Raw genomic sequence first — 19757 nt, forward strand, 5'->3', positions numbered from 1 at the left:
TGAAATAAATATTCAGTAAAGCAGTTGGCTGGACAAAGTGCTATCTAGTGATCACAAATTACCTAAAGTCTTCATCAGTATGCCCTTCTTATAATTATATTTTAACACTGTTTACACACCTCTGCTTGCAAATTTTGGCATGATATACAGAAACATAAACAGATACTAACGGCTAAAATCCAGCTGGCACAACTACACAGAATTGAAAGCCTTCTATTCCTTCCCCCACCCTCACCCCAGGTTCTGAGGCTCTGTAAGGACCTCTTTTGACTTAGAGAAGGCTTTGAGAGCCTCAAGATGGAGGGGAAACCTTTAATATTGGAAAATCGCTAACACATCTCTCAGCAATTGGCTAATGAGTGATTTTTGGATGAACTGTTATGCATTACTGGTCTAACCACGTTGCAAGCACTGCTTGTGTTTACCATCTCCCAGAGTGGTATTTGTTCCTTTTGCATACTTATTTTTTTAGCTTCAAATATTGAGGGGACGTGGTGGTGCTATGGGCTAAACTGCAGAAGCCTGTGCTGCAGGGTCAGAAGACCAGCAGTCATAAATTGGAATCCACCCAACAGAGTGAGCTCCCGTCGCTTTGTCCCAGCTCCTCGCCAATCTAGCGGTTCGAAAGCATGCAAATGCAAGTAGATCAATAGGGACCACCTCGGTGGGAAGGTAACAGCGTTCCGTGTCTAAGTCGCACTGGCCATGTGACCACGGAAGATTGTCTTCAGACAAAACGCTGGCTCTATGGCTTGGAAACGGGGATGAGCACCACCCCCTAGAGTCGAACACGACTGGACAAAAATTGTCAAGGGGAACCTTTACCTTTTATTGTCTTTTAATGATGTAATCCACCATTGTATATTCATTGTTTTCAGCTTTAATATTGTCTTACAATGATGTAAATTGCCTTGGGTCCTTTTGAAGGAGAAAGGCAGAGTAAAAATATTTTAAATAAATAAATACGTTTGCTAGATATTTTTTGTACACACGGTGGGGGATGAATTGCTTGCACATAGGTACTGCACTGACTGAATTTCTCCTCAGTCACAGAAAATTTGTCCTACATCCAAGTAGTCCCAATTTTATTTGCTTATTCTTCAATCTTCCTACTACTCTTCAAAGTCTATTAAGTGACTTCCACATGACTCAAGCTGACATGGTCCAGCTTGAGTCTTGTCATGGTGGGAGACATTCTTCAGCCTTCATCCAGGTGTGTTGTTTTTGTTCTTCATATTTTTGCCTAGCCTATTCTGATTTAATATTTAAAGCATGAGATATATGCAGAAAACTTTTTGTTGATTTTAGCCATTGCCTAGGGGCTTGGCATCCACGAAATGGATGGGCCTGGTAGTGTATTACTTTATTTCATTCATTATTTGCTAGGACTTTTTGAGGTGCAATGCCAGCCAAATAATAGAGATTTCCAATGGGGTTAGGTTTCAGGCAACTAGTAATAATCTTGCATGGTTCACTAAGAGCTACACCCACTTGTTTGATATGTGTTGATTTATACCATACAGTATTAGCATTTTCTGTTATAAAGTAGCACAGAGACAAAGCTATTTGTATTATTTGTGGGTGTCAACTCTAGTCTGATCCAGCCAATTTCCTGGAGGTTAACATTAGAAGGTTTTCACGGAAAGCTCACTCAGCTCTTTTGAGAAGAATCTACCTGTAATTCCTATTTTTTGCTGTCTAGCAAACATTGTTATTGTTAAAAGCTGCTCCACTCGCACCATATAAAGACAAACAGGAAAAGGCTTTCACCCAGATTAACGTGACTGCATCAAACACTGCTTGTGTCTGATTCATGCACATTTATTATCCAACCAATTAAGATACTCTGTTCATAGCTACTTAGGTCCACTTGCACAAGTCTCCATCCAAATGCCTCTGTAGTACATCTTCACCATACATGCCCCTCCCCACTGACTGTTCACATTTGATAAAACTGGTTCCCCTACCTGGAACTCTGGCAGGAAATGTGTCTGGAGAACCTGCTCCAGCTCCACCTTCCTCCTCATCTTCTTCAAATTCTAAGTCTTCTTCTTCACCAGGTGCCAAGATCTTCCTTTAAAAACATACACACAAAACACAGGAATTGACTAATTAAGATAGACACCTTCATCACCTAACTACTCTTGGCCAAATTGATGGGATGCCTGCATGAATAATATAGTTACAGGCAATACTTGGAAATACCCCTAGCTGCCTATACTGAAACCACAAGATTAGAATTACTCAACAATAATTTTGTGTCCTACAGTTTCTGACAAAGATTCTTAAATCCTTCGGAATGCACACCTATGATTTAATTTTTTCCTTACCTTGGTGGAACAGGCTGAACATCAAAGGGGAATTCTTTATTATATGTAAGAATATTCGTTAAGACTATAAGGGAAGAGAAACGTAATAAAAAAAGATCAGTGTACAAATGAAAACAATTGGCACACTTCTGTGCCCTCATTAGAGACACCTGCAAGAGACAGTAACTCCTCACAACTCACTCCTGACAAAGGAACAGAAAAAAGGGTTGTTGTAATTCAGCATCAAATCTCAAATTACTCTGAACATTTTGGGAACCTTGTGTAATCAGCTTCTATAGAAGAGACTAGGAAAACCAAAACTGTTTTTTGAGCAAAAAGAGATTATTGCAAAGCTACAATATAGCCATATATTGGCTGAAATGTAGACAAACTGTCATCACCTGAAGTACTCCTATAAACTCATTACCTTTTTTAAAAAAAGGAAAAAATGATTTTGATTTTAGAATCCAAACCCTCCTCAGTAAAATTCTAAGAAATAAATCATTAAAAAGTTTCTAATACTAGAAAGATGCTCCAACGTTTCGAGAATTTGCCATTGTAGAATCCAAACCCTCCTCAGTAAAATTCTAAGAAATAAATCATTAAAAAGTTTCTAATACTAGAAAGATGCTCCAACGTTTTGAGAATTGCCATGTCTTTTTAAAGAAAAAAAAGCAATAAATTCCTCACTTTTCACATCAAAGCGTGTACGTTCCACAAAAGAAGCAAAACTTCCCCACAGACCCAGAAGTTGTGGGGGGCGGGGGGGGACAGGGATAGGAATAGGGATGGGGATATGGAGACTGACATACATAAGCTCTGGGCTGGAAAAAACTGAAAGCAACTGAGCATTTAGGTATGAAAGAAACTAGACTTTTCTTTACATATCACCAAGATTGCAAAACACATGGTTCTTTTTGCAAGTTTGATGCAGGTGAAGTCTGTGACAAACACTATACAAACATTTGCATAATATGGAAACTGCCACAGAATTTACTGCTTTCATATGGACATTAATTACACAGCATTTTCCAGGCTGGCAATTCACTTGAGGCCCCCAACCCAAGCATCGGGCAAGAGTTTTTCAACTTGGTTGAAAAACTAGATCAACAACAATGATTCTTAAAGTGGAAGCAACATGAGATGCATCCCTTTTACTTTTCTAGTTGAAACAGCTTGCTTTGTTCATCAACAAGCAAAACAGCAACTTTCAAATATGGAACAATTCAAAAAACTTGCCCCATTTATTTTTATTATTACTAGAGCTCAGACAATAACCTCTCAGAAACAGCAGAAAGAACTGTTCATGGGCTTTTGCTATTTGGTCACAATGACCCATAGTGTAACAGCATCTTTTATTACATACAATCCATCATTACAAATGAAATTAAAGGGGGAGAGTAAGGCGTTTGTTACATGGAACTATTCTGCAAAATAAAATAAAATAGAAAAGGAATGCTGAATATTGAATAGTGCATATCTTGATTTCAGCAAGGTCCCTCACAATATTCTTGTGGCCAAGCTTGTGAAACATGGGTTAGATTCTGCTGCTGGCAGGTGGATTTACAACTGGTTGACAGGGTGTGCACCAATACTTTGCTGACTGGCTGCATATCTTGCCTTTGTTTATATTCCTGTCCCTTCTCCTCTGCTTATATTTCTTGGCGCACTAATGGAACTCTTGACAAACTCAGTTTAGGAAATTGTAGTCCAGAAATTTGCTACACTATCTGACAGAACAGTTTGTCTTGAAATAACTTTCTCTGTAGAACATAGTCCAGCTGTTAGATGATCCTTAGTGGAAGCTTGATAACGATTCAGAACAATGTTATATCAGGACCCATGGAAACATGTCTAACCTCCCAGAATGAAAACAAGACCTTGAGAATGCATTCTTGGTGTTGTGCGGATATGTCAGAATGTACAGTATGAGAAACTGGGAAACTTACTCCCAACAGCATCCCTTCTTCCCAATATTTACAGTTCTTTCGAATTATCTTGACAGCTTGGGCCCTGAAACACCACCTCCTTCCATATGAAACTACCCGGCAACTCAGATCTAGCCAGAAGGCCCTCCTGAAAGAGCTGTCCTTCAGTGAGGTGAGAAGGATGGCCTGTAGGCAGAGGGTCTTTTTGGCAGCTGCCCCCAGTCTTTGGAATGCCCTCCCAAACAATATCTGACTGGTGCCGATGTTACTGACATTTCGGCCCCAGGTTAAAACTTTCCTGTTCTGGAAGTTTTTTAATTGAAGGTTTTAATTTTAAGTAATAAGTCATGGATCCAGATTGTTTTTGTTTTTGTACGGTGGATGTTTTTTTTGTAGGGTGGATGTTGGTTTTTAGTGTCTGCTTTTAACTGAACTGGTTTTAATTGATGTTGGAAGCCGCCCGGAGACTCTTGCAGGGTGTGGGCGGCATACAAGTCAAATAAATAAATAAATAAATAAATAAATAAATAAATAAATAAATAAATAAATAAATAAATAAATAAATAAATAAATAAATAAATAAATACCAGGACACTTACTAGGTTCTAGTTTCTTCAGATCCTCTAGCTTAAATTCTTCCTGGGACTGTGTAGACTAAAAAGAAAGCAGTATTACATGGTTGTTTCTACTGTGCAGTGCTAAAGACAATTACAATACTAACAGAATGGTTGGTTTTGCATTTTTCTACCTGCTGCTTCCTGAAAAAGCCTGCATTTTAAAGAGTAATTTTTAAGTTATGCTGTTTACCTAATGGGAAAAGATTACTAAATCTGTTGATGTTTAAAGTGATTGTCTCAGAAACTTGGAAAACCTGGTATCCACCATCTTGAAGATTCATTAATGCCACAGAACTAGAGAAAATAGCTCTCCCTAATGAGTCTAAGTAAACTGGTTGATTTTTTATTAATATTGAAGGAAGTATTATTATCTGATGATGTTCCATATTGGACTCAGTATCTTTCTCCTAGCCATGTAACATCAAGGCAAATACATCCAGCTTTTCTCAAGATTTCTAGTAGGTAAGTGACCATACAGATAAATTCCACATGTTCCATGTTTATAACACATGTGTTGCATGCAGAAGAGTTCAGGTTCACAGCAGACAATGATAGACTAGACAGTCCTATGGCAATATAGAAGTTTCAGGTGCAGAATTCCAGCACAAGCCTGGAGAGTCCAATTGATTTCCTTATTGTGTTCATCACAGTATTGTTTCTTATGATTAAACAGTGCCCAGAGTTCCAAGTATGATCTAACATGGCAAGAGGAAACCAACTCAGATTCTCTTGGGTATAAATAGTGCAATTATTAAACTACAGTACTCCAGCCAAAACTCTGCTCATGACCTGGGTTCAATCCCAGGTAGCGGGCTCAAGGTTGACTGAGCCTTCCATCCTTCCAAGGTTGATAAATTGAGTACCCAGTTTGTGGTGGTGGTGGGAGAATGGTGTGTGTGTGTAGCCTGCATAATGAAACTGTAAACCACCCAGATAATGATTTAACTGCTATGGGACAGTGTATAAGCAGCACATATTAGTAAGACTTCATCGAATTACATGAAAAACATGAGAGAGATATGGCATAATTCTTCCAAGGAGAATGGAACGCTGGTATAAACTACCATCTTTAATATCCAGAATTCAGGTCTCTTTTTTTGAAATTTTGTTAGTTATATATTTTTCTTCATCCCCTTGTGTGAGTCACAGAAGATTGAACTTGAATGCTGTAAGCCAGTTCTTCATAAATAGCACTTTTAGTTTTAACAGACTTGGGAAAATCCCAACAAAGCAACTGGAAACTGCAAGATGAAAAATGAACAATGGTACCTGCAAAGCTGCACTCCTGAGTTCCAAACAAGTTGCAATTTTAGCTAAGGTTTTCTGTAAGAGAGAAAAAGGGGAAAGTTGACTAGACTGATGCTGCACTGTCAGAAAAATGCTTTTACACTTGAACAATCTTTTTCAAGATATGCATTGAGGCAAGCAGCAATCCAATTCTACATGTACCAGATTTAAAAGATAGTAATCTGCTTGATACTTCTATAGCTAGCAACAGATAAGATTACTAGCCTGAGTAACTTTCGTCATTTTATACATGCAGTCACATTCATATGCATCTGTACTTACATTTTGTCATGGAAATTCAGTTGTGCCATGCACATGGTTCAGGTAATACACTACAATAAACTAAAACACATAGCTATGCATCAGTATGAACTAAGGGTCTGCCATTTATATGGATCTTTTTGTGTTTCTTGCTTTTGCTGTTGTTTCTAAGAATTTCCCAGGCAGATTTCTGGCAGTTCCAGCTCACAGATGCAATACCTACATTTCACTCACCTGGAACAGGGCCTATCTTTCATGGTGTCTCGGGCCTACTTCCTATTCAAAACAAAACTGCACCAGTGCTTCCTCGGAGGTCAGTCTTGCTGCCCATTAGGTTCTATATAGGGCACTCCCAAACAACTATAATTCTCAGCAAAGAATTCTGCTTGGGGAATTCTTGGAGAATTCTGGGAATTGGAGTTAAAAAGACATGAATGGCACATTCCTATTATGCACTAAATGGTAATATGAGAAGCTACTCTAGAAGAGACATAAATGAGAAAGATAAAAATATGTTTGACCCTTCCCTTCACCTATATTCTTTTCCATTCACTATATGTGTATTTAGCCACATATAAGTGAGATATCAGCCTGTTTTCCTTTCCTAGCTAACAGCTATGCTTAGAGCTCCATTTCCTCTCCTACGTTAAGAGCATTACAGCTTCTGGAACTTTCTTGCTGCCCTTTGTTGTGCAGCAGAAAGCTTTGAGATGTATTAGAAGGCACTTGAGAGTTGAAGAATGACAATGCATTCAGATAAGATTTGCTTGGTAGAGATTTAAAGTTATGAGGAATGGAGTTTTTTTAAACATTAAAAAAAGGAATCTACTGAATTGTGGCAAGACACCAGCAAGCATTATTCATAGCTGTTTCTCAGGAACCACACCCAACTGTAATATTAAAAAAAGAAGAACCAAAACATTACAGCTAGACACAGCTAGTATTTTTCAAGTGTTATTATCTCCAACAGATTGCTTCATTTTCAGGAATGAAAACACTTAATACATCAGGAAAAGCATCACAGTTTTTAATGAATGCTGTTAGTTAAAATCTTTGTCTCCAATTGATGTTGAAACTGGATCTTTAGAAGAGCCTACTCAACACACTAACCATCAGTTATGTTGTGCAACTAATGACTGTGCTAACAGAAATGCACTGCAGACTCCATGGAAAAGACTATCTAGGCCAGCTGGAATTTTGCTGTGCTTTGTTATAAGCTTAAGTCTCATGAAAGTCTCCTGGTTTGCTAGTAATCTGCTACCAGTACATTGCCACATATAGCTTTCAACAAGACACATTATTTCATATGGTCAGGTGCAACATAAAATTAAGAAGCAAAATCCCTTTGACGATAACCAAAGATTTAAGTAGTCACAGTTGTGATATGGGAAAGTAGATGTGATTAGCCAGAAGAAATAAACTGGCAAAAGAAATTCAATTAGGAAAGCAGGGGTGCCCTTTTTAGCTCACCCAAATACAAGAACATGACCATTCTCTGGATCCCTCCATACTCAAACAAATAGAAGATGGGTTGAAAAATTCTCAGTTGAACTTCTAAACAAAGTTTATCCTTCCTGATCACCCCTTGCAGCTTATGCACTTCTTCCTAGAATTATACACAAACAGGCTTCTTTTCTGACCCTATCTCCTGCTCATGGCATTCCCTGCCTGTTTCCTGCCCAACGCCTCCTTGAGGATTAGTCTATAAAAGCTCTTTGCCTTTTATTTTTTTTCCTGAACATCAGAAGTGCATGCACAAATGAGGTAGAAGCATGGGAAAGCCCCTTTCTAGATATTCATGTGGCAGTTTGCTGTTCTAGACAGCAAGTAGATCTTCTTTACATTAAAAAAATCCAGAGCAAAACTAAAAGACAACACCTCTTGACAATGAAAGCAAGAGTGGTTGGATTCCACTACTTTTCAAAAACCAAAACAAGAAGCAGAATAGATTCATATAAGGATAAATACAAACCTTTAACATTTATAACAATGATGAAATGCCTTTAGAGTTACCATTTGTTTCTAAACACCATAAACTAATCTCCGTTGTTTAAAACAGATGGGCAACCAGTCTATACAGAATGGCTTTTTCACAGTGCACTTTGGCTTCACTACTGTGAATGGTATAAGGAATGTATTTCATATATTTCCATTTCTTCTTAGGACATGCTTTGTCAGTACATAGAAGTTAATCTTGTTCTTTATCATACATACTCTTTGTCTGCATAAGGGATCCACTTTACAAAGGCAGAGATCCAACAGATGTTCAGAGTGGACAGAAGGCACTTTCCATTCATACACCAGGTATGTGTATCTCTGACCTCCCAGTTCCCCCCACCAGCAGCATCTCTACCCCATGCTGTTCTCACAGATATCAAATCCTCAGAAGCATCTGGGGAACAGGGGTTAAAATCCAAGCCACAATTGTGAAAGGTCAACCAAAACTGTCTTAATGTACATTTTTCTCTCTGAATTAAGTCTGGAAGCAATTTGACTGCTATCTTATCCACCCTACTTACAAAGTGATTGAAACTCCAGATTTCAGTGGATAATGATTTCTGCATATCTACTTAGTGCTCGCATCAGGCTCCCAGCTTCATTGGGCTATATACTATCCAACTACCTATGCATGTATCATCTCAAGCATTCTGATCTATCTCCCTTTGGTCTTTGCTGTGGTCAAGGAGAAACCAGATGGAGCATCACTGTGTTGAAGGAGGTGATCTTCCCTTTGGTGCAGAATATGTGAAGATTTCTTATGCATCAAACTGAACTTATATATTTGGTCCATGTCATCCAATATGAAAATGGAAGTCAACAGAATGCTAACTGAATTGGTACACTGTGGCAGTGCTATTCTATACATAGCAGTTTAGAGGTAAGAGACACTAAGATCAGTGGAAATTACTTCCAACAGAGTGGATAAAAATACAATTATTTCTTTTTTAAAAAAAAATATTTAAAGCACAGTTTAAATTTTAAAAATCATGTTTATTTAAATTGTTAAAATATTTTAAAATTTAAATAGTGCTTTGAATTTATCCTGCTTCAAATGCCAATATAGGGTGGCAACCAATGTGGCCTCTCTCCAGTTACTGTTACTAGTATTCACTTCTGTAAACTACCTACTGTATTTCTGGAGGTACTCCACAAGTCACCAATCTTTAGTATCTCCATCAACAGTGCGAATATAACACTGATGTCTCATAAACCTGAGAACACACACACGGCTTCTTGTAAGATCTGAGAGGAAGCTGGAGAAGTTTTTTAGAATCAATACAGGACTTATAGCTAGAGATGTAGTATATCTGAAAAATTCAGAAAGAAACAGTTTTTTTTATGGAAAAAATTGAATTTTTTGGAAAGTTTATATTTTTAGAGACAACTTAATACATAAAATACTAAATACATAAAGTCTCAGAAGTCTTTCATTAAGGTATCCATGTCATATAATTTGAATACAATGTCACAGACATATTATTTATAATTGTAAAAAGAATATACTTCACACTCCATATTTTTTCATTTTTTTTTCAGAAAAAAACACACCAAAAATGGCTTTGGAAAAAATGGGAAGAAAACTAGGGTTTTTTTCCATATTTTTCCGGTTTTGCCCAAGCCTTCCCATGTTTTACTTATAGCTGCTTCTCTGACTAGTATTCTGTGGCTGCATGGACCAGTTCTCACTAACTTCCACCCTGGTCCTGTATCTTGTACAAAAGGTACATAGTAGAGATTGCCAAATGAGAACTTTAAATATTAACAGCAGCACAAAGCAGGAGAACCAAAGTTCAACAAGTTATCCCCACCATGAGAAATCATTTTATTGAACAGAAGAAATTTCATACAGAGTTTCCATTTTTGAAATACTTTTCCTAATATGATCAGAATTCATTAACATATTTAGTAACCTTGCTTGACAACACAGTATTATGCAGCAAGAAAAGAGAGTTTAAATTATTTTGCATTAGCTCTTAAAGATAAATTTAACTGATTTATTGACAGACATCTATGAAGGAGCTATCAAAAATTAACTCTCTGAATGAACTGTATTTTTTCAAACGGCAGCCTGGTCAACCAGCAATATTCTTCCTTCCCACCATAGACTGTACTCCCAATGAGTCAAGAGGAGTCAAATATTGCTTCTAAAGAGTATTCCATTATGTACCTTTTGATCTTCTGTGAATTCTGAGTTGTTGGGCTGAGACTGTGCCTCCTTCTGTAAATGCCTTGCTAATCTGGATGGAGAGAAAGAAATAGATAACTTGATGGCTCTAAGATTATTACAGACGATAAAGTGCTCAATAAAATGACAGTTTTTACACAGATTCAGGGTAACCCTGCCTCCTCAAAAGTGGAATTTTATGCATGTGTTAGTAAATTATAAAAGAAGTGGAAAGAAAACATGATATATATCTTCTATAAAGGTTTCCACCTAAAATAATCTGAGAGTTACATCAATCAGCAGTCTGGCATTCATAATGCAAACATAAAAATTGGCTTATATTTGTTTGTTTTTTTCAGCCCTATCATTACATACTGCATTACGTACTAACATAATAACAATCTTGCATGCACAAACCCCGGGTTTCAGTGGGAGGAGGCTTCACAACCTTAAGGTTATTGTCCTTTGACACTAACCTATTAGTAAAGTTCTTTTCCCCGCCTCTAGCAAGCCCACATCACCTCTTGTTTTTCTCATTTACTTTTATTGTTTTGCTATAGATAGTCCTCATTTTTAATTCTGCCCCTTGACCATGTAGCAGGAATGGATAGATCTCTTTTCCGCGTGGCAAAGACTCCATATATTTTCCTTTTTATCCCTCTGAATATAATTCCAGATCATAACTGTAAGTAAAGATACATTTTTCCCTGCCTAAAATGCTTCTAGATTGATTTCTTGTTATATAAAGTGCTAGTCCCACTGAAACCCGGGGGCTGTGGTGCAGTGCTAAAACTTGGGCTATTACCAGTATATCATATTCCCTGCTTCTTCTTCTTTTAACCTCATATTCTGCTAACTATACAGTGGTGCCTCGACTTATTTATTTATTTTATTTATTGTATTTATACCCCGCCTATCTAGTCATTTCGATCACTCTAGGCTGCTAACAACATAAAGGATAACAAGACTTACGAACTTAATTGGTTCTGGAACTCTGGTTGTAACTCAAAATGGCTGTAAGTCAAAGCACCATTTCCCATAGGAATGCACTGAAATGCAATTAATCTGTTCTGGCCAAAGGAAAAAAAATCACACACACAAAAAAACACCACTGCAAGACTCATCGGAAATGCAATTAATTCATTCTGGCCGAAGTGGGGGGGGGGGGGGAGAAAAGCAAACAAACCGTGCTAGACCCATTGAAAATACAAAAAAAAGCAAAGCAGAAAGCAAACAAACCGTACAAGACCCTTCGGAAATGCAAAAAAAGCAAAGCAAAAAGCAAATGAACCCCGCAAGACCCATCGGAAATGGGGGGGAAAACTCAAAAGGCAAACAAACCCTGTAACACCCATCGGAAATGGGGGGGACACCAAAAAGCAAACAAACCCCACAAGACCCATTGGAAACGGGGAAAAAATCCAAAACAAACAAACCCTGCAAGACCCATCGCAGCATAGAAACATAATCCCATCACCCAGCTCAAAACCACGCTGCAAAACCCACCCAGAACAGTTTTTAGAAAGCAGAAAGCAGCACCTTACCCTACCAGGCAGTCTGAAGCCTCCTCCGTTTGCACTCACTCTAACCATTGAGGCGAAAGAGCTACAAAGAAGCAGGCTCTTCGCCTACCAATGGTTAGCAATTTGAATTCTCCTCCTTTCCCCCTGCCTTTTCTGTTCATAACTGGAAGCTCCAGCTGCAAGTCGAAGCAAAATGTTGCGCTCGGAGCTGGTCGTAACTCAAAATGGTCATATGTTGGGATGTTCGTAAGTCGAGGCACTGCTGTATAAGGAGTAATTGTAGTTCGCCAGTAAGTTATGGGCCCAGGCAGACAGTAGCTTAGCTCAGAGAGACAGCTAACCAATACTTTTTGAGTTTTATTGTTTTCTAAGTAATGAAATTTTTTTTCTTCCCCACCCCCAAAAAAATCACATACCAGCTGAAGAGAAAAATGTTGCTGCTTGCTCATTTTTGAAAACTTCTTTTTCTGATATCAGTAACCAAACTCATTCAGAAATACAAACATGGATTTTGATTAATGATTAGACCAGAAGCTTTTCTGGAAAACTTCAAATGCTTCTGGTAATTTATCTCAGTGAAAGACCAGATTGAAGATTAATCTAAGGGCCCGGCAAGTGTCTAGTGGTATAGAGATTGATGAACCAGAATCAGATGCACAAGGTATGAGGCGACAAGCCACCTCTCCTACCATCTGCCTCTCAAGTAAAGGAAGAAGCACATGAGATAGGAGTGACAGAAAAGGAATTAAGTAAACTAGAAATAAAAGAAGAGTATAAAGGCGGTGCAAATCAGGCAGGAAAGGAAGATGATAAGAAGGAGGGACAGGGAGGGGAGGAGGCAGAAGCATGTTGTGGAAGAGAGAGGAAAGGAGAGAAAAAGGAAGAGCTAGTAGAGTTGATCCAGGAAGATCCTTGGACAGGAGAGTGGGTAGAGTTCAAGGTGCCTCGTGAGTACACCAAAAGGGAATGGAGGTGACAAATGTATAGAAACCCACCATACTCGGGGGAGACTGAAGACCGAAAGCAAAGGAAGGAATATAGGCCATTGGTGAAGAGAGAAGAACAAAGGTAAAAATGTACAGTGGTGCCTCGCTTTACGATTGCCCCGCATTATGAAAAAAACCACATTATGATGATCTTTTTGCGATTGCAATTGCAATCGCAAAACGATGGTCTAAATGAGGTTTTTTCGCTTTGCGATGATCGGTCCCCTGCTTCGGGAACCGATTCTTCGCAAAACAATGTTTTTTAAACAGTTGATCAGCAGTTTCAAAATGGCCACCGGGTAAACAAAATGGCTCCCCAGTTTTCTGGGACGGATTCTTCACAAGACAGGCAGCAAAAATGGCTGCCCTATGGAGGATCTTTGCTGGACGGTGAGTTTTGACCCCTTTGGAATGCACTGAAGGGGTTTCAATGCATTTCAATGGGTTTTTTTCGCATTACAATGTTTTCACTTAATGGCGATTTTCCTGGAACGGATTATCATCATTAAGTGAGGCACCACTGTATTGTGATTCCTGAGAAGTCTGTAGCAAAGGCACTACAGTGGGGTCTTGACTTGAGAACTTAATCCGTATTGGAAGGCGGTTCTCAAGTCAAAAAGTTCTCAAGTCAAATCTGCATTTCCCATAGGAATGCATTGAAAACCATTTGATCCGTATCTGCTCTTTTCCGTCCATAGAAACTAATGGGAAGCTGCTATTCCGCCTTCGACCACGAGAGGGGGATATTTTGTTTCTTTTTTTCTTAGGTCAAGAAAGGTTCAGGGAAGGCAGGGAAAATACAGTCCAGGCAGTACCAGGCAGTCTGAAGACTGTCTCCCAATCCACTCTCTAAACGCTGGGAGGAGTGAGGAAGCAGACAGGCACCCTTTTCACTGGCCAACAGTTAACTGAAAGTTCAAATTTTGCACTTTCCCTGCCTCCCACGTGGGTTTTTTTTAGTTCTTAACTCAAATCTAAGTACTTAAGTCAAGTCAATATTTTCCTATGAGAGTGGTTCTTAAGTCAAAATGTTCTTAACTCAAGCCGTTCTTAAGTCAAGACCCCACTGTAATCTGTGAAAGCCTACTGGACCAGCAAATGGTGCATATAAGCGAATGTGAATCTGCTAATAGGAAGTTAAATGTCCTACAGAAAGCATATGTCTTTACCAATTTTAAATCACAAGCTGTCTGGATCAAGCAACTTATGAGACTGAAGCTTAATTCTAAGACGTGAAAAACACATACCGTATTTTTCGCTCTATAAGACGCTCTTCCCCCCAAAAAACAGTGGGAGGAAGTGTCTGTGTCTTATAGAGCGAACACTATAAAACAGTGCTCCCCAGGACCCAGGAGCCTCAGAAGGGTCTGAGAGTGCCTTCCAGGACCCTTCAGAGGTTCCCCCCACTCCCCCGGGGCCAGCGGGGGTGAAATCGCAACCTTCCAGGACTCTTCTGAGGCTTTCCAAGCCTCAGAAGGTCCTGGAAGCTGGCGATTTAGCCCCCGCTGGCCCTGTGGGGGGAGCCTCCAAAGGGTCCTGGAAGGCACTCCCGGACCCTTCCAAGGCTCCCTCCACCCCTACAGGTGCAGTGGACCAGAATATTTTTTCCTGCTTTCCTCCCCTAAAATGAGATGCGTCTTATGGAGAGGTGCATCTTATGGAGCGAAAAATACGGTAACTGTTTTTCTAACTATATTTAATAATTTAAGGCTGACTGGATTTAAATGATGAACAAAGGATGGGCTTCCATTCAGCAACCCTGGTTGAAAAAGATGATGCTTTCATATCTGTTCTGAATGGCAACAATTAAGCTGAGAAGATGCCCTTGCCTCAGAGAGAAGAGCATATAGACCAAAGGAACTCTCCTGAGACATCTCAGACTACAATGGCTCAAATTACGAAGTGAATGGGAAGGACAATAAAAGGCCACACCTCAAAGCCAATCACATTGCTGCTGGAATTGTGGTGGAACTGGCCATCTAGCCAAAGAATGTACATCCGAAAAAAACAGCAAGGCCAGTTGAGATAAAAGATTACAGGAAACATGTATAAACTGATTCTATTAGAGATAAAAAAAGAAGGCTAACAAGGGTCTCCAAGCCTTAAAAGTAACTTGCCAGAACTAGTGTGTCACAAATTTATTCAGGCAGCTAAGGAGGCACTGAGGTAGATGAGAATGACTACACAGACTGCTAAATTTCTGTACATCTACCTATGATCAGATGTGACATCATCAGCTCATCACTTAGGTGGGGATTGAAATGGGGGGGGGGGGAGAAGGAATCCATTTGCCCTACTTTTCCAGAAAGGTTGTTTGTACAATCATATCAATCTGAATCACAAACTGATTCACCTCACCCCCCCCCACCATTTCCAGACCATAAGAGGCAATTTGCAGTATTCTCGGGTCATCTATCTATATACTCATCACTTGAGAGTATTATGGTTTGTTATTAAATACAAGAGTTATAAAATTTCAGGAAATGTTATAAAGTTAAAGGCAGGAGAGGGGATGGGACAATCTTTCAAGTCTTTGGAACATAAACAGAATTTTTATGGGGAAATGAAATAGATGTATTATTCCCTTCTGCAGTTAGCTTACTTTTGCTACTTGAAAGTTGAAATCCTGTGCCAAGTTATCTAAGCCACAATGAACAAAACAGGTCTTAACAGATATAGACTTCTGCTGTAAGAAAATCATGTTTGTACCCAAAACATACATAGCAAATATGTACTGTTTACTATATTAAAATTTAATTATAACAATATAAAATTTGTTGTTTTGTTTAGTCGTTAAGTCATGTCCGACTCTTCATGACCCCATGGACCAAAGCACGTCAGGCTCTCCTATCTTCCACTGCCTCCCAGAGTTGGGTCAAATTCATGTTGGTCACTTTGATGACACTGTCCAACCATCTCATCCTCTGTCGTCTCCTTCTCCTCTTGCCTTCACACCTTCCCAACATCAGGGTCTTTTCCAGGGAGTCTTCACTTCCCATGAGATGACCAAAGTACTGAAGCCTCAGCTTCAGGATCTGCCTTCCAGTGAGCACTCAGGATTGATTTCCTGCAAAATGGATAGGTTTGTTCTCTTTGCAGTCCAGGGGACTCTCAAGAGTCTCCTCCAGCACCACAATTCAAAAGCATCAATTATTCGGTGGTCAGCCTTCTTTATAGTCCAGCTCTCACTTCCCTACATCGCTACTGGAAAAACCATAGCTTTGACTATGCGGACTTTTGTCAGCAAGGTGAGGTCTCTGTTTTTTAAGATGCTGTCTAGGTTTGTTATCACTTTCCTCCCAAGAAGCAGACATCTTTTAATTTTGTGGCTGCTGTCACCATCGGCAGTGATCATGGAAACCAAGAAAGAATCTGTCACTGCCTCCATATCTTCCCCTTCTATTTCTCAGGAGGTGATGGGACCAGTGGCTATGATCTTAGTTTTTTGGATGATGAGCTTTAGACCATTTTTGCACTCTCCTCTTTCACTCTCATTAAGAGGCTCTTTAATTCCTCCTCAATTTCTGCCATATCATCAGTAGTATCATCTGCATAGCTGAGGTTGTTGATATTTCTTCCAGCAATCTTAATTCCGGCTTGGGATTCATCCAGTCCAGCCTTTCGCATGATGTAGTCTGCACATAAGTTAAATAAGCGGGGGGACAATATACAACCTTGTTGTACTCCTTTCTCAATTTTGAACCAACCAGTTGTTCCATATCCAGTTCTAACTGTTACTTCCTGTCCACATATAGATACAGTATCTCAGGAGATAGATAATGTGGTCAGGCACTCCCATTTCTTTAAGAACTTGCCATAGTTTGTTGTGGTCAACACAGTCAAAGGCTTTTGTGTAGACAATGAAGCAGAAGTAGATGTTTTTCTGGAACTCTCTGGCTTTCTCCATAGTCAAGCGCATGTTAGCAATTTGGTCTCTAATTCCTCTGGCCCTTCGAAATCCAGCTTGTACTTCTGGGAGTTCTCGTCCACATACTGCTGAAGCCTACCTTGGAGGATTTTGAGCATAACCTTGCTAGCGTGTGAAATGAGTGCAATTGTACGGTAGTTCGAGCATTCTTTGGCACTGCCCTTCTTAGGGACTGAGATGTAGACTGATCTTTTCCAATCCTCTGGCCACTGCTGAGTTTTCCAAACTTGCTGGCATATTGAGTGTAGCACCTTAACAGTGGCATCTTTTAAGATTTTAAATAGTTTGACTGGAATGCCATCACCTCCACTGGCCTTGTTGTTAGCCAGGCTTTCTAAGGCCTACTTGACTTCATTCTCTTGCTGGCTCAAGGTCGGCAACCCCACTATCTGGGATGTCTGGGACATCCAGATCTTTCTGGTATAATTTCTCTGTGTATTCTTGCCACGTCTTCTTGATCTCTTCTGCTTCTGTTAGATCCCTACTATTTTTGTCCTTTATTATGTCCATCTTTGCACAAAATGTTCCTTTAATATCTCCAATTTTCTTGAACAGATCTCTGGTTTTTCCTTTTCTATTATTTTCCTCCATTTCTTTAGATTATACCCAAGTAGGCCAGTGGTTTGTCCTACTTTCTTCAGTTTAAGCTTGAGTTTTGCTATAAGAAGCTGATGATCAGAGGCACAATCAGCTCCAGGTCTTGTTTTCTGCTGACTGTATAGAGCAGGGGTGTCCAACCTTTCACCTTCCCTGGGCCACATTAGAAGATGAAAATTTGGTTTGGGCCGCACATACATTTGGTTTGGGCCGCATGGGGGGGCAGCCCTAGCCATCCTTCGCAGCCCCTCTCCAAGCGCGCTTACCAGCAGCTGCGATCTCAGACAGCAGAGGCTGCCAGCTTTGACTCCGGTGGCTTTATGGGGCCGGGAGGGGGTCCACGGGGATGGCGCAATGCAGTCACGTAGACCCCCATCCCCTCCCCTCCCACTCCTTCCTTCCTTCCCTCTCTCCCCCTCTACTGTTGTGACATGCTCCGGCCACATTCCAGCCGCAAATGCCGGCAGTGTAACTTGAAACTTTGGAATTTCTTTAAAAATAAAAAAAATGCACTGGGCCGCATTACGAGCTGACTTGGGCCGCATGAGGCCCTCGGGCCGCAGGTTGGACAAGCCTGGTATAGAGTTTCTCCATCTTTGGTTGCAGAGAACATAATCAATCTGATTTCGATATTGCCCATCTAGTGATGTCCATGTGTAGAATCGCCTCTTGAGTTGTTGGAAAAGTGTTTGTGATGACCATCTTGCTCTCTTGACAAAACTCCATTAGCCTTTGCACTGCTTTGTTTTGAACTCCAAGGCCAAACTTTCCTGTTGCTCCTTTTATCTCTTGACTCCCTACTTTAGCATTCCAGTCCTCTATAATGACAAGAACATCTTTCTTTGATGTCAGTTCTAGAAGGTGTTGTAAATCTTCATAAAATTGTTCATTTTCAGTCTCCTCAGCAATGGTGGTTGGTGCATAAACTTGGATTATTGTGATGTTGAAAGGTCTGCCTTGGATTCGTATTGAAATCATTCCATCATTTTTGAGATTGTATTTCGGTACAGCTTTTCCCACTCTTTTCTTGACTATCAAGGATACTCCATTTCTTTTCTGGGATTCTTGCCCACAATAGTAGATATGATAATCGTCTGAATTGAATTCTCCCATTCCCATCCATTTTAGTTCACTGACGTCCAGGATGTCCATATTTATTCTTGCCCTCTCCTGTTTCACCATATCCAGCTTACCAAGGTTCATAGATCTTACATTCCAGGTTCCAATGCAGTACAGTGGTGCCTCGCATTATGACGTTAATTCGTTCCAGCAAAATCGCTGTAGAACGAAAACGTTATAATTTGAAAATAAAAAACCCATTGAAACGCACTGAAACCCCTTCAATGTGTTCCAATGGGCTGGAAACTCACCGTCCAGCAAAGATCCTCCATAGGGCGGCCATTTTCACTGCCTGTGCAGTGAGGAATCTGTCCCAGAAAACACCGGGGAACCACCGATCAGCTGTCTGAAAATCGTCGTTTTGCGAAGAATCGGTTCCCGAAGCAGGGAACCGATCATCGCAAAGCAAAAAAACCCTATTCAGACCATCGTTTTGTGATCGCAAAAGCGATCGCAAAATTGTCGTTGTAATGCGGTTTTGTCGTAATGTGGGGCAATGGTAAAGCGGGGCACAACCGTATCTTTCTTTGCAGCATCGGACTTTCCTTTCACTTCCAGGTGCGTCCGCAGCCTTTTGGCTTTGGCCCAACCACTTCATTAGCTCTGGAGCTACTTGTACTTGTCCTACGCTCTTCCTCAGTAGCATGTTGGACGCCTTCTGACCTGAGGGGCTCATCTTCCAGTGTCCTACCTTTTAGCCTTTTGTTTCTGTCCATGGAGTTTTCTTGGCAAAGATACTGCCAGTTCCTGCTCCAGGTAGATCGTGTTTAGTCAGAACTCTCCACTATGACCTGTCCATCTTGGGTGTCCCTGCAAGGCATAGCCCATAGCTTCTCTGAATTACTCAAGCCTCTTTGCCATGACAAGGCAGCAATCCATGTAGGTAATGTAATAAATTGAAGGGGTATTGTAGTAAAATTACATTGTTTTATTCTAACAATGTGTACGTTTATCTCCCCCACTTGGATACACACTCTAACATGGTGAGAGGGTTTGAGTGCATTAGGGAAGCTGAGAGCAATGCCGTCAGGAGGTGA

General features: G+C 40.1%; 1 protein-coding gene and 1 long non-coding RNA gene across 4 annotated transcripts in view; both read right to left on the reverse strand.

Moving 5' to 3' along the window:
* Positions 1-19757, reverse strand: part of LOC144585798 (uncharacterized) — a 338116-nt gene that overhangs the window by 46618 nt on the left and 271741 nt on the right. The gene's annotated exons all lie outside the window — the stretch shown is intronic.
* Positions 1-19757, reverse strand: part of AIDA (axin interactor, dorsalization associated) — a 40390-nt gene that overhangs the window by 14044 nt on the left and 6589 nt on the right. For 2 of the 3 annotated variants that reach the window (XM_020786611.3, XM_020786610.3), the window contains exons 2-6: positions 10571-10640; positions 6124-6177; positions 4837-4891; positions 2331-2394; positions 1968-2074 (exon numbers count right to left, since the gene is read on the reverse strand). In XM_020786611.3, coding sequence (XP_020642270.1) covers positions 1968-2074; positions 2331-2394; positions 4837-4891; positions 6124-6177; positions 10571-10640 — 350 coding nt within the window. Of the gene's footprint in view, positions 1-1966; positions 2075-2330; positions 2395-4836; positions 4892-6123; positions 6178-10570; positions 10641-19757 lie in introns of all 3 variants that reach the window. The other variant, XM_072990633.2, reaches the window with a different exon arrangement.

This window comes from Pogona vitticeps, chromosome 1, assembly GCF_051106095.1.
Source record: "Pogona vitticeps strain Pit_001003342236 chromosome 1, PviZW2.1, whole genome shotgun sequence".
In the NCBI taxonomy this organism is placed as follows: Eukaryota; Metazoa; Chordata; class Lepidosauria; order Squamata; family Agamidae; genus Pogona; species Pogona vitticeps.